At 46.5% G+C, this 15,644-nt stretch overlaps 1 protein-coding gene across 1 annotated transcript in view; it reads right to left on the bottom strand.

Annotated features, from left to right (window-relative positions):
• The window catches only part of PUS10 (pseudouridine synthase 10), a 339,122-nt gene that overhangs the window by 122,583 nt on the left and 200,895 nt on the right, over positions 1–15,644 (bottom strand). The window contains exon 12 of the mRNA XM_085612358.1: positions 360–416. Within this exon, the coding sequence (XP_085468484.1) occupies positions 360–416 (57 nt within the window). The remainder of the gene's footprint in view (positions 1–359; positions 417–15,644) is intronic.

Below are 15,644 nucleotides of genomic sequence, written 5' to 3'. Positions count from 1 at the left end.
TGCTTCCTCATTATGTTTAACAGCATTGATTCAGAAACTAAAGGTACCGCAAAATGGCCAAGAAAAGCAAACTACATATTGAAGATTTTTACAAAGATGTCCAGTATATAGGCATAATAGATTTTGGATGGAAGTGTTAAATTAAATTACTAAGCATACTTCAATTACAGATGACGTTTTGCTACCTACAATCAAAAAAGATCTAGAAAAAAACTTGTATTGCTATCTTTTTGAAGTTTTGCTACATACTTTATGCTATAAAATGTGGTTTAACAAGATTATCAAAGTAGAGTGCCAACAGACTCGAATGCTTGGCAAGGGAGGTTCACTTATAGGGTCAAAAAAGTTTCAAGTTTTACCTTTTCCCAATGTTCTGACATCTACATCTTCTCTTCCAGATGATGAAAAGTTAAAACCTTTGAAAATAAAATAACATAATAAGTTTCTGACTGCCACTTATTGCAAAACTGCACCACTATAAATTGCAAACAAAACCTATGTACCGCCTTGTTAACCACTTAGGTTTATAACATTGAGGAACACCTGCAGGCAGTGATGAGGGGAACAGAAAGGAATGTAAGCAAGCTGATAAGGCAATAGGAAACGAAGGAAGTGTGCATCCTATCAATGTCCTTAGAGTGAGACTTTGTACCAAAGTAGAAGTTGTTATTGTTTATTGTCAATCGCATTGCAACTGTCACATTAAAGTTTACCGAACTATTACCCATTCTTAGCAGAGAAACAGCAACCACTGTATTAATAAAAATAAACCTGGGGTTTCATTAAATGCCCACAGAGGAACAGCAATCAGCGGGTGAGGATGGAGTGAAATGATAGGTAAGAGATTCCATGAATAAGAGGAACAAGCGTTTGCAATGCAATAGCTCTTGCATTCACGCGAGTTTGAGCTATTGGCATTGTAAATGACAATGCCTTTTATTTATGTTTTGGGTTTTAAAACATAAATAAAAGGCATTGTCATTTACAATACTAATAGCTTAAACTCTTGCAAATGCGAGACCTATTGCATTGCAATAAAGGGCCTTCTCGACTGCTTGTTAAATTGTATATATCTGAGGAAGAGACCGGCAGTGTGCAGTGTGGCATTGCATAATGCCATTGCTATCTTTGGCCTAATAAACACTCCATCTGTAGAAGGGCCCTGGCTTCACCTCCTGGTGCAGGGCGGCCTATGCTTTATGGCAGGCATGGAGGGAGGGGGGGAGGCATGGTCTTGACTGCAGCTCCAGCATTCTACAGTGCCCCTGCTATTACTAGTGTGCGAGAGGCGCTGAGGTGGTGGTATTGGTGGTGGTGGCATTGGTGGTATTGGTGGTGGTGGTGGTATTGGTGATGGTGATACTGGTATTGGTGGTGGTATTATTGGTGGTGGTATTGGTGGTGGTGGTATTGGTGGTGGTGGTATTGGTGGTGGTGGCTTTGGCATTGTTGGTGGTATTGGTGGAGGTGGTATTGGTGGTGGTGGTATTGGTGGTGGTATTGGTGATGCTATTGGTGGTATTGGTATTGGTGGTGTCGTTAATAAAACAGGCTTTTGAAAACAACCTGTTAGGTGGCTTTAGTGCAGATGACATGTAACACAGATGTGCTGTTGTCAGCTTCAGCCCATTAGCACACGATTATGTGCTACCAGGAATTCACATGACTTAATTCGCTAATCTAATCATTTCTAAATCCATTCTACTTGGTGGGGGGGGGGGGGGGGGCGGGGGAGGGTCTTGGAACAGACACAATATAATGCTGAGTTAAAGTGATTAAAAATGGGGGTGGTCGTGCTGCTTAAAAAACACAAGCGGTTTCAGCTGAAGCAGTACATGTCCGGCTTGCAGTAGGAGAAACTCAATAAAGTAAATAGTGCTTACAGACTAATAACAGGTCCCGTGAAACAACCGAAGTAAAGGGGCAGTGGCCAAGGGAGGTTACAAAGAATGACAAGGCAGTACTAAGGAGGGACTAACAAGCCTATTAACGAATCCGAATGCAGCATTTACGAAAAATAATGACATAAGCCAATGAAAAACGGGTGGAGAGTGGGCGTTGCTTCTCTCCCATACTCTACTACTGCAGTCTCGCAGAGCGAGCAGTGCATGCGCGCTGCCGCTAGCCTCGACCTGAAAATCGATATATTAGAAGATACTGAAAGGCTGCAGGTGTCCAGGGGGGCACATGTAAAACTATAGCACTACATGGCACAAACAGATGCTTACAGGGCAAGTAACATTTTCTGTTCGAGGCATGTGTGGCTGTAGATGCACATGCTGTTCATAGACTGTAAAGTAGTCTTCCCCAAAAGTGGTGCCAAGCCTGTGGGTGTTGTTTGGAAAAGTGTATGAAGCACTGCCTCGTCAAAATTAGCTTGTTGGCGTGCTAGAACATCCACACAGTAGTGTTTAGTGAAAGTGTGTGGTGTAGCTGTTTTATATGTTATGGCTATTGGGATGTTCCCCAGGAAGGCCATAGAGGCTCCTTTTTCTCGAATACTGTGTGCTGTAACATAACAAGTCTGAATGCATTTAGCCAACCATTAGGCAATGCCTAATTTGGATACAGCCTTTCCTTTACTGGGTTGAGAAAAATCAACAAAAAACTGTTGAGTTTTTCTAAACGTTTTTGTCCTATCAATGTAGTACCTGAGGGCTCTCTCGACATCTAGAGTATGGAAAGCCTGCACTGCTACAGAGTCTGGTTGTGGGAAAAAAGACAGGTAGGTCGATTGATTGCTTGAGATGGAAGTGACACACTACATTTGGTAAGAATTTGGGTTGGTGCTGAGGACAACTCTGTCCCCATGAATTTGGAAGAAGGGTATACACCGACACCTGGCTACAGTCTCTGATGCTGGAGGGCACGCTCTCTGCTTTCTTTGCTGTAGAGAGAACGCACAGGGTGCCATCGAAACGTCCGCTGCCGGGAGCGGGACCGCGACCTTTTCTGTATCGCCTCATGAACTTCAAAGATAGAGATGCAGTACTCCGTGAAGACAGGAAGTGGAGGCGATCAAGGTAGATAACTCGCAAGTTCTCTTTTTCCCAGACTGCGCCTTCGGTGTACAGAGGCAACGGCACGCCTTCCTCACAGTTAAAAGGCGCATGCGAGACCTAAACTTGAAATAATCTCTCTTATTCCCGGCCCGGCTGCGTGTAGTGGCTGACAGAACTACGCAGTTCTTCAATACACCAAAATATGCATGGGACTGGCTCGAGACCAAGGGACACCACACCTCCCCAAGCCGGAGGCACAGCACCATGGAGTCATAAGAGCTCATAGGAATCGCCGCAGCAGACAGCAGCTGCGAAGAGCAGAATCACCAATACCCTCGGTGGCGGTCCCTGACTGTGCACAAGTGCTGCAGGAAAGACGGAACGCAATGCAGGCATTAGCGGACTTGCGAAAACGTCAGGACAACAGAGACAAAGATGCCTCCTCTGAACAGTCACTGAGTGAAGACAGTTCGCAGGCTGTGTGGCCAGTCCATGAAGATCAACAATCACTCCCAGGTAGTGACTCCTCAGACTGTGGATGATCTAATGTAGCAGTTATCTGCAATTCGTAGACACGCAAGTATAAGAATGTAGAAGCACTCACACATGTGGTACATATGTCTCATGACCACGTAACCTCTTACTGCACATCTGCAACCTCGTCGCGAAGGAGAGCTGGCACTAACATGTACAAGCTACGGGAAGCAAGCGAATGGCACAAGACGTAACATAGGTGCACACACACCAGGGAGCAACACGGGCCTAGGCATACATAGTCTGATCCCTGTAGGGTTTGCACCCACCCCCACCTCCTACTAGAATCGAAGCGGCGTACGTAGCCGTAAATTGCCATAGGCACTGTTACCTGTTTGGGCAGACACATGTTGTCACTCTGCACTCTCCCAGTTTCACCCCTAAAGTTTATTATTCGTACCCTTAGTTAAGATTAATACACTCACATATCTACAGGTCTCGCAACCATATCCTGCAAAAGCACAGTACTTACTATGTGGTGATCTCAAACCTCACGCAACACACCGGCTGCATGACACAATAAGTTCTGATCACATCACATGCCGCCCACAAACGTAGTTACCCGGAACGGCAGGGGAATCCACACGCCAGCCCGCAGATTTGAAATATATGCATACCTTAAGCGTCAATCAGCTCACGTTGCATTTCTACAAGAAACACATATTTCACAACCAGAGATACGCAAGCTACAACAGAGATGGAAAGGCCAAATACTGGCCACAGGTTATTCGGCCTATGCTAGGGGGGCACTAATATGGGTTCAACCAGGTACCCATTTTGAGTCGGAAGAGACGGTAGTGGATACATATGGTAGATATGTTTTTGCAAAGGGTCTCCTCAATAGGCAACACGTAGTGTTAGTCTCCACATACGCCCCAAACACGGACCAAGGCACATTTTGGCACACACTGTCAAACCTTCGGTCACAATGGTGCGATGCTCCCTGGCTGCTGGGGGTGACTTTAATTCGGTCTTAGACACAGCGCTTGATAGATCATTCCCGCTGCTTCTGAAAACGGCAGCAACCTCTAATGCTAGGCATTTAGGGGAATGGCTACGTCACTGGGGTTCGGCAGATGTGTGGAGAACCCACAACGCGCAAATGCGACTATACTCATATTATTCACACCCACACGGGCTGCATGTCCGCATTGACCGCTTTGTTACAAATGGGCCGCTGCTGGCGAGGTGCCTTGGTGCGGACTACCTGGGCAAAACGCACTCGGACCACAACCCACATGTTGCAGGGGGAGGATAGTGGCCCTGTCAGTCATTTATGGAGGCTTCAACCTCTGGCACTGGAAGATCCCCTGTTTAGAACAGCAGTAGGCACGGCGTTGGAGGAGTATTTTGCGGACAATGAGGGGTCAGTTGTGGACACAGCTGTCTGTGGGATGCAGGCAAGGCAGTAGTTAGGGGCAGTGCATGGGGTTGAGTTGGTGTCTCAGCAAGCAGCTTGATAGTGAGATAAAACATATTGAAGATGACCTGACCTGGCTTGAAGATGACCTGGCGCAGGGTAATGTAGTGCAATTGGACATAAACGAGTGGCTCCAGCAACACGCTGTCATACTAGAGCGGCTGCGTTGTTTAAACTATACGTCACATGCCGCGCGCACTCATGCTGCAGCAGACAGAGCAGGTAGACTGCTGGCGCGCATGATTCGGCAGGAGCATATGCACAAACTGATACTGAGGCTGCGGCCCACGACTGGGCCGGTACTCACCAAGCAGCGAGATATTCACAGTGAGTTTACCACACGTTACACCAGAGTCTATCAGGCCACACATGGTGCAGCACCTGCAGACATGGACTCTTTCCTCACTCCCTTAGCCCTGCGTCACATCACAGTAGACCAGCGTAACGAGTTGAATGAGCCGCTTACATTACTGGAAATACAGACTGACATATGCTCACGTGCCACAGGCAGGGCGCTGGGGTTGGATGGATATCCGGCTGAATTTTACAAAGGGTATCAACAGACCTTAGCGCCGCGACACCTTGCAGTATACCAGAACGCACAGTAAACAGGCATATTGCCAGATTCATTTCGGGAGTCTCTGCTAGTGTCTCTACCCAAGCCTAACAGAGATACAGAATTAATTAGGTCCTACCGGCCACTGACACTACTCAACACCAATTATAAGGTGCTGGCGAATATTTTAGGGAATACATTGGCCCCACTGGTACCTCAACTAGTAAATACAGATCAGAAAGGCTTTGTGCCAGCCCGCAGCACGTCATTAAACCTGTGTTGCTTCTTCCGAGTGGCGCATTACTCAGTAGACAATTGGCCACATGCTGGGTGTCTAATCTTAGACCTCGAGAAGGCATTTGACACCCTAGAATGGGGGTTCTTATTTGCTGTGTTACATAAATATGACCTGGGAGATGAGTTCCTGGACCTTGTTTAACTATTATATATGCGTCCAGTAGCCAAAATCAAGGCGGGCCTTTACACATTGGAGCAGATAACTATTGAGCGCGGCACAAGGCAGGACTACCCGCTCTCCCCACTACTATTCGTGCTAGTGGTCGAATCACTGACCGAGACGCAACACAGAACTCAAGATGAATGGGGGATCCCCTTGGGAGACGGCACACATGCGGTCTTGCTCCATGCTGATGACCTATTAATATATCTTAGGGATGTCGGGTAGTCATGCGCAGTAATCGAGAACACGCTGGCTGATTTTGCCTCAATGTCAGGTCTAAAAGTGAACTGGGACAAGTCATGTCTGTAACCCTTTGCAGAGTCTACCCCAGACCCGCAATTATTAGCGGTAAACTGGTACACTGGCACTCACAACGTTCCGATATCTCGGAGTCCATGTATACCGAGACCAGCAAGACCTTCTTGAGGGCAATCTAACACGCACCATTACGGCATTGCGGGCACAAATGACCTTCTGGAATACCCTATCATTGGCAGTCATGGGCAGAATTGCACTAATACAAATGGTTGTCCTGCCACGTTTGCTTTATCACTTCACAAATTTACCTCTTCACCTCAGACCGCTGTTGTTCAGAGACTTGGAGTCGGACACGCGACAGTTCATCTGGCATAGATCGCGAAGTAGAGTGACGATGGCCAAAATTTACCCGTCGACCACTCAGGGAGGCCTTTTGCTGCCTAACATGGAACACTACTACTTGGTGGCACAGCTACAATGGGTGGCACGCTGGCTGAGTGTGAGACACTTCGAGGACACAGCGACACAGACACCCGGGTACATCCAGACCAAGATAGTGACGATGTTTCACCCCAACAAAAAGGGTGGCGTTCCCACGCAGCTGTTGATGCGAGTGGCGTATCAATGCTACCGCCGCTGTCTTCGCATCACACATCTGATAACACCATACGCACCGTCTCTCCCTATACTGGGGACTCCCAGATGACATTGAGCAATATCTAGCGTGGAACTCTTGCAGTGGGAGGAAGCGGGCATACTAACAGTCGGGGACTTATACAATGATGGACAAATTACCTCATTTGAGGACCTGGCCAAAAACTCAGGTCTGCCATGCGGTCAGTTTCTCCTCCACGCCACAGTGATTCACGTTAGGCGAACTGTGGGGACCCGCAACACAAGAACCCACTACTCATTTAACTGTACAATATTTACATGAATTGGGCACTGGTCGTCATATCACTAAATGGTTTGCAGAATCTCTCAGAGTTCAAACGGTCCTGCGATTACTCTCATTGCGGACCCACTGGGATACAGACATGCAGAGGCCCATCACAGAGCAAGAATGTGGACACATACTTGAAAGCCCTACTCGGATCCCTCGTAATGCGAGGTTTCGGCTCATCCAATATTATATAATACACAGGACCTACCTAACGCTGGAAAGAATAAACAAATATTTTGTCCATGGAAAACGCCAAATGTGCGAGATGCAACGAGGCTGGGGCAGACCTCTTGCATATGCTATGGCCATGCATAGCTGTTTGATCATATTGGGAAGTGGTCATTCGATGTTTGGCGAAATGTACAGAGCGAACACTGGACTGGACATGGGAGTGTGTATATTAGGGCTCTATCATAGACCCAAAAACATATAAGGCGACGTCCAGATAAATAGATTTGGGTCTTATAGTAGCTAAGCGACTGCTGATGCACTGTTGGATGTCCCCCACTCCCCCAGCAGCAATAGCCTGGTACCAATCCCTGCTGTGCTGGGCACAGGCAGAAAGCATAACACTCTGCCGAGAAGATGGGATTGGGCTGTGGAAGCAGCCTCTAGCGCAGGCATGGGATGCAATATTGTCAGATTTTCGCACAGCTTGGCAGGGATGCCCGGGAACAACAGCAAACACGCCTATAAGTGATGAATAGCAGGCAACAATACAGTCGGCGCACAATTAGATCCTAGAAGACGTACTGACAACAAACCTGAACACTCGCAGGTGCTGGAAATCAAAACACACTGCATATGTAAGAGTGGGCAGCTGGGGCAATTCGGAGACATGCAGCAACAATTAACATGCTGGTTGCGATGATGTACATACATAACATAAAGGATTTGTGAAGATGGAGTAATTGTTAATCAATATTGTTGTTCCGTTGATTGTAGTTAGATTTTGAGCACCAAGATATTACGCAATTTAACTGCATACAGGATATGAAGTTTAGCGCCATTGGCAATGATGTAATGTGCCACATATACACTGATTCGCACAGAAATGTTATGCAATATATATGATGTATGGCATACATATTGGTTGTTAAGAAATGTTCAAAAACCATCATAAAAACAAATTTAAACAAAAAAAAATGAATTTGGAAGAAGTGTTCTTCCAAGATTAATTACTCAAGCTCACTGGCACAACGGAGTGATGTAATAGCAACTAAAAATGCTACCTTCCAAAAGACAAATTGAAGGGGCCATATGTGAAGGGGCTCAAATGGAGGAACCATGAGTCAAGTGAGTACGATGTTAATATTTCATGAGGGTGATAGTGGGACCTGTGGTAGGAACACTCTTTTGAGACCTTCAATAAAGCCCTTAATTACTAATATTTTGAAAAGAGAGATGTGTTGCCTATTTTGAAGATAGGCAGCTACTATAGCTTGATGCAACTGCATGGAGGTGAAGGCAAGGCCAGGAATTTGTAAGTGAAGCAAATAACAGACAATGTTTTGTATTGCAGCTGGAAGCATGAAAAGGGTCAATTTGTTTGGAATGACAATAGCAGACCTAACTTTTCCATTTGGCTGCGTAGAATGCATGAGTGGTAGATCTGCGGGTTTCTTTGAGAATGTTCATGCACTCAGGGGGAAGATTAAGGTATCCATATTTTATGACATCAGAAGCCAGATCGCCAGGTTGAGAGACCTGGTATCTTGGTGCCTGATTTTTCCATTGTTCTCCATCAGAAGGCCCGGCCTGTTGGGAATCCTCTCATGCGGGACAACAGAAAGGTTCGACAGAGCTGTTAATCAAGGCTGGCGAGCACATGTGGGTGCTAACAGGATGAGCGTGAGAGACGCCTGCCATGGGAGAGGAGGAAAAGCGCAGGCAAATATCCCTGACTAATTCATCCATAGTGCATTGCCGCTGGACTGTGGGTGTGGAAACCTGGAGGAGAAGTTTGGGCATTTGGAGTTATCCATTGGTGCAAACAGATCTATTTGAGGAAACCCCCATTTGCGAAAGTAACGGAGGAGGACTTGCAGGTGGAGTTCCCATTTGTGGACTTGTTGCCGCAAAATGAGGAGGTCAGCAGAAACTGCTGTCCACCCCTGAAGGTACTCCGCTTACGAGCAAATGTTATGACGGAGAGCCCAACACCAAGTGGCTTGAGATAGCTGAGAAAGTTTTGGAGAATGTATCCACCACTGTTTTTGAAGGTAGTGCATGGCTGTCATGTTGTCAGTCTGGACAGGGACAACTTTGCCTGTTAGGTGAGGCAGGAAGGCTTTCAACGCTAGGTGAACAGCTAGAAGCTCTAAGTATTCTATGTGGAGGCCCAGGTATTTGGTCTCCCACAGGCCCTGCACGGTCAAATTATGTAGGTGTGCACCCCACGCTGTGACTGATGTGTCTGTTGCAAGAATGGTCTGTGGAACGGGGTCGAGGAAAGGCTGCCCCCGTAAAAGGTTGTTGGTGTTCCACCACTGTAGAGAGTGATGAGTGCGTTGGCCTACCAACACTAGATCATCCCAATGAGCCTCTGTCGGAGACCACTGTTGCGCTAAATGTTCCTGCAACAGACAAATGTGAAGCCTTAAATGAGGTACTATGTCTATGCAGGAGGCCATCATGCTTAAAAGGCATGATGTTAATTTGGTTAGAACAAGGTAATCCATGCATGAAAGAATTTTATCCTTGCAGAATTGGGATAAGCTAAGCCTATTTTTGTGTTGAGAACAGCACCTGGGTAAGCTGGAGCTGTAGGGGTTGGAGGTGGAGGTGGAGGTGGGATTTGGCGGCGCTGATGGTGAAACTTAAGCAATAAAGAATATCTATTGCGATTTGCGTGTGGTTTAGGCACTGTTGAGGGGTGGCACCTTTGATGAACCAATCGTCCAGATAAGGGCAGACATATAGGTCTCTGCATAAGTGAGCGGCTACCACTGCAAGGCACTTGGTGAATATCGAGGTGCATTAGTGATCCAAAGGGAAGGACTTTACCTGGCAGCGCCTTCGTCTACCACAAACCTGATATCGGCGATGTGCTGGGTGTATTGGAATGTGGAAACAGGAGTCCTTTGGATCTAGCGCAGACAAAGTCGCCTTGCTGAAGAAATGGAATGACATCCTGAAGGGTCACCATGTGTAAGTGTTCTGAAAGGATGTATTCGTTTAGGGGTCTGAGGTCTAAAAAGGGGCAAAGGGACCCGTCCTTTTTGGGTATAAGGAAGTATAGCGAGTATACTCATGTACCCTGGTGATGTTTGGGGTCGGTTTATTGCCCCTTCGAGGAGGAGGTCTTTGATCTTGTCTTTGAGTAGTGCTTGATGTCCCGCTGATAGTCTGTGTTTGTGAGGTGGAATGGTGGGAGATGTGGTAGTGAGCACCAGACAATAAACATGTTGGATAATACCCCACATCCACTGGTCTGATGTGATGGTTTGCCATGCGGGTAAGACATTTTTGAGCCGGCCTCCACTAGGTGGTATGTGGTCGGGGCAGAAGAGGAAAGTCAGAGTTTGGCGGTGGGTGCAGCTCCCTTTGGGGAACTACCCTTGACTCTGGAGTTGTTGCCTCTGTAGGAGCCTCTAAAATAACCTCTGTGAGATGACTGAGTGCTTGGGGGGTAAAAAGAAGTGGAGGCTTCAGGGGAGGTAGTCTTTGAACCTTCACGCTAGAAAGGGCGGTGAAAGGAACTACGGGGAGCTGGTGTTTGTAGTGCCCCTATTGATTTTGCCATTTCTGTATCCTTTTTTAGTTTTTCTAAAGTTTGGTCACCTAGGGACCAAAAAGGTGGTCGCCATCAAAAGGCAAGCTCAGAAAATTGTTGGATTTCTGGCTTAAAGCTAGAGATGCGGAGGTATGCATGAATGCTGGCATTTACCCTCTAGCAGCGATGTTAGCTGAATCTAGGGTGAAATGAATGGATGTGTTCTAAATTAGTTTTCCCTCTGATACAAGCTGTTGGCCCTGTTTTCTGTACTCCTCAGGCTGGTATTGGAGAAAGTCCTCCATTTCATCCCAGTGGGCATGGTCATACCTTGCCAGGAGGCCTATAGAGTTTGCAATTGGCCAGTGGTTGGGTGATTGCACTACTACCCTTTTTTCTGCTACATCACTACGTTTACATTCGGTGGCGGGGTATCACCGCTGGCCTGAGAGCTCGTTTAAGGGCAGTGGTGATGACCAGTGAGTCTGGTGGACGCTGACCACAGATATAAATGAAGCCAGATGGGGTGGGCTTATATTTTTTGTTGTTATGACTCTAGGTCTGACAGGCTCTTTACAAATCTCTGGGGGTTTGACGAAGCATGTCCTTGAGCATTGGAAGATATTGGTGGTGCGTGAGTGGAAGAAAGTGTCTCAAAAAGGAAGTCCCGCTCTGAGGGTTCCATGTGAAGTTCCACCTGATAGAAAGAGGCGGCCCTTACAATGAGTTCCTGATATGATGTAGAGTAACCAGGAGGGGAGGGGAGGGTAATATTCAGGGTCTGTATCCCCTGGTGGTTCAAAGTCATATGTGTCCCATGGATCATCCTGTGGAGGAATATCAAATGTGTTCTCTACCCCACCATGCCCACCCATGTTAGAATGAGGGGATCCTTGTGGTGTATTGTCAAGTGCATCCGCTAGAGAATGAGGTGGGGAGGGTGGTGCAAGAGGAAAGGGGCTAGTGGCCTTATATGCCTTGCTGCGTATTTTTGAAGGAACTGGACTGTCCAAGGCTTCCTCAAATAATAGCTGTCATTTGGATGGTGGAACTACAGGGGATGAAGGGTAGGCAAGGATTCAGCCCCTATGAAAGTGTATGATGAGTTGTTTATACATGGAATCGAGCTGTTCCTATAGTCTATGAAGGATGGGATCAACTGCTGTGTCAGAGTCATACTTGGTTTTTGAGCTCTACGGACCCAAAGGAGACTTTTGTTTTGGTGCCAATGGTCCACTTTGTGCCGAGATGGATGAAGTGGAAGGTGCAGGTCAGCTCTACGCCGAGGGGGGTGGGGGTGGGGGGGTGGGGGGGGTTTGGGAAGGGGAGTCAGTGCTGGGGTGGTCAATATCGAAGCACTCAGCTTGGATGGCTTCTTCGGCACCAAGCCCAAGCTGGGTGGGGCATCTGAAGTAGTTGTTTAGTGCCAACCTTGGTCAGAAGGCGTGGTGGTCCGAAAGCCTCTGTGTGATGTTCCAGAGAGGCTGCCTGCTTTTTAGCAGAAGGCTGCTCGGGGTGGTGTCGAGGGGAGCGGGTGCCATATTGATTGTTGAGTAGGCGGAAGGTCCTCTATTTCCAGGTTGATATCCAAGTCAGATCTGGAGTTGCCCTTAATGGAGAAGACTTCTTCTTCTGCAGCAGATGGCTGTGAGTGCTGCTCCCCTTCGACATCGCCGGGACAGAAAAGGTCTGGTGTTTCTTCCATGCTCCTCCATGACATCTCAAGCGGACATGCGCCATGGTTGCAAAGACGTTTGGTTGGGGCAGAAAGAGCGGCAGGCGTCGCAGTCTGCCTTGCGGTGTTCCGTGACAGGCACAAATTACAGATCTGCTGTAAGTCGGTCCAAGGGTATTTGGCATGGCAACGAGGACAGAAACGAAAGGGCGTTCGCTCCATCACTGAGGAGACATTCTCAAGAATGGCGATGGAGATGAGTGTAGGTTACGATGGGCAAGGCCCAGGAGGGGCAGTGATCGAAACGGATCCACTCAATCGAAATATTTAAACGTCTATATGCAGGCGAAATAGACGAATGCGATGGAGGGAAGGTACTGTGCGAACCGAAAAGAGCACAGTGACGGTGTAGAACTGGAGCACAGGAGACGTCCAAACCTGAGCCAAAAGAAATAATCTAACAATGGAGTTGATGTCCATGCGCATTATCACCAAAGGGAGGAGTCACTCTACCTTGTGATTTGAAACACTTCTTTGAAGTAAAACAACTTGCACACATCCGGACCCAATACTAGATGGCAGGAATATGTACAGCATGTGTATCTACAGCCACACATGCCTCTATTTACCTCCTAGGACTCAAACTATGTTACAAAAACGTATCTGTTCTTACAGTTAGGAAGCAGTAATAAACAAATAATAGCAGCATTGCTACAGGTAAAATAAATTAGGTCATTTGGGTTATCATTTACCCAATCTCTCAACGTTGCCTACACAGAAGTTTCCTCATAGGTTTCTATAAGAATATTCTGCCAACTTTGAACATGTTTGTACTGAACATATAGAGGTCAACATGTAACACGTCACTTTATTCTCACTTTTACAGCTATTTCCCTACAGTGACTTTACCTGGGCTTTTAGCCAGAACAAAAACATGGTTTAGGCTTTTAAGGTCAAGCGATACCAGAATATACAAATTCCCTGACCTATGCCCAAAAAGGTTTGCCCTCATGGGGGTTCTGCAGTAATACAAGGGTACAAACTTGCTTCGTCTCACACGCTGCAGCTACCCTCCACTCTGCATTAACCAAGGCCTTCTGTAGTTGGGGTTGGCTTAACGGAAGGATGCGCACGAGATGCCAGGCACAGAGCCTTGCTACAGGCGAAGTGCTGCAGCTAACCTTCGCTGAACACAGCCAAAGGTCACAATGAAAGCTAGAAGAAGGGCCAACCCCTGCTGTACACAGCTGAATGGAGTGCACAAATAGGTCTGACCAAACAGAAGGATTGGTGTGGTGCCTTGCTGCAGGACAGGCCATGTGTCCAACCCCTGTTCTGCACAGCTGAAGGTGAAAGGCTGTTGCCGTAATGTCTCACTGGACTGACTGGCTACTTCTGACCTTCTGCAGAGCTGCCTGGGAATGCTTGTAATAAGGATAATGTTGTTGGAACTCCCTCATAGATTGTTGTTTTCAATTCATTCTTTATTTTCTCTAACGTATTGTCAACCTTGGAGCTAAATAGGTGCTGTCCATCAAATGGCAGGCTGAGCACATACATTTGGACATAGCCTGAACCTGAAATCTGGAACCAGGAATGTCTTCTAAGAAGCCCACTGACAGTGATCTACCTACACTAAGTGTCAGCTGCATCTAGAGCACAAATCCCTACATTTTTAATGGTTATGCCCACCTGAATTATTTCTTGTGCCCATTTCTGGTGTAGTTTGGAAGATGCTGGAGAAATTTGCCCATATGGTATCCACCTCACCCGCTTAATTGGCCTGTGAATTTACAAAATACCAACTAAAGCCTGTGAACGTTACGCTATGTCCAGTCGTTTGCTTTCCTTGTTTGGAGACAGGCTGTCTGTTATTCTAAATCAATGCACATTTACATGCAGAATAGAATACTATAAGGTCTGGTTGTGTATGCCCTTTAATAAATATAAGGTCTTGTGGTCCTGCCTTGTACTTCCTCTCCACACGTGGAGTGACACACTTCGGCATGCCTGAACTTTTGAAATTCTCATAAGTAGATTTCAATACGGTCTTTACCACTTGGAGATACTGATATGCCCCCTTTGTTCAAGTGAGTGTCCCAATGAGAAGTCCTCTTCTTCCTTCTCAACTTGTTTTGCAATCCCACAGTTAGTGGAAACAAGCCAGCTGTATAAAAGCAAGAAAAGAAAACGTTTAATCTGGGGGTGATTCCTTGATTGGATAAGCATCTAACATCGTCTTCTGAGGAATCAATTTGATAATTGTTATTTTAATCATCCCATCTTATCTTCTCTTTGTGCCTTCATCTTCTCTGATTATGTAAGGCGAGGAGCTAAATGTGAATGAGGAGTGGAAACTGAGACTGGAGGTTCAGCCATCACCAAATTTGGCTTTTAGGGGCTGCCCATTTTCTAATTTCATTGAACACTTCCTCACACGAGATGCTGTTTTCTATTTTGTTACGCTGGTTGGAGAACTTTCACTTTTCTGTCCAGAGACTGCCAAAATATGGCCTGTCGCACAGATATTGTGTTTAGTTATCTGCCTCACATCTGCTTTGTACAACTCTAAAAACTGGGGTGTATCTGCATCTTGACACCGTTCTGTGTTATTAATCTGTCTTCAAACTAGAATTCTTGTTAGACAAAAAAGAATAAATTAATAATGGCGGATAGCTTTCTTTTTTATTTTGACTCTGATTTCGCAGATGTGTCCCTTATGCATGTAATGAACATAAGACAGTAAACATAAGCCAATACGTTTTACCCCGTCCTATTGACATATTTTGCAAGTTTGTCTGGTTATTAATGGTTTATTAAAAATGCCACTCACTGTTGTACAATGAAATACATACTTTGAAGAGTAACCAGTCCTATGTCCTATCTGAAGCTGTTGGAGTCTGAAGGGCGCAACACAAGGAGGATGGGAGAATCGGCGGGGGAGATGACAGTAAGGTGATGGGAATTAGAGGGAAGAGAGGAAAAGATGGAGATAGGACTATTTGTAGAGTCACACAGCAGTCCAGACACCAGATAGGTGCATCTATCACTGCTGCTTAGGGGTGAGCTCAAACACGGCTA

The sequence above is a fragment of the Triturus cristatus genome, chromosome 6 (genome assembly GCF_964204655.1).
Source record: "Triturus cristatus chromosome 6, aTriCri1.1, whole genome shotgun sequence".
NCBI lineage: Eukaryota > Metazoa > Chordata > Amphibia > Caudata > Salamandridae > Triturus > Triturus cristatus.
Note: the sequence above shows the minus strand (reverse complement) of the source record. Positions and strands in the feature narration are given on the sequence as shown.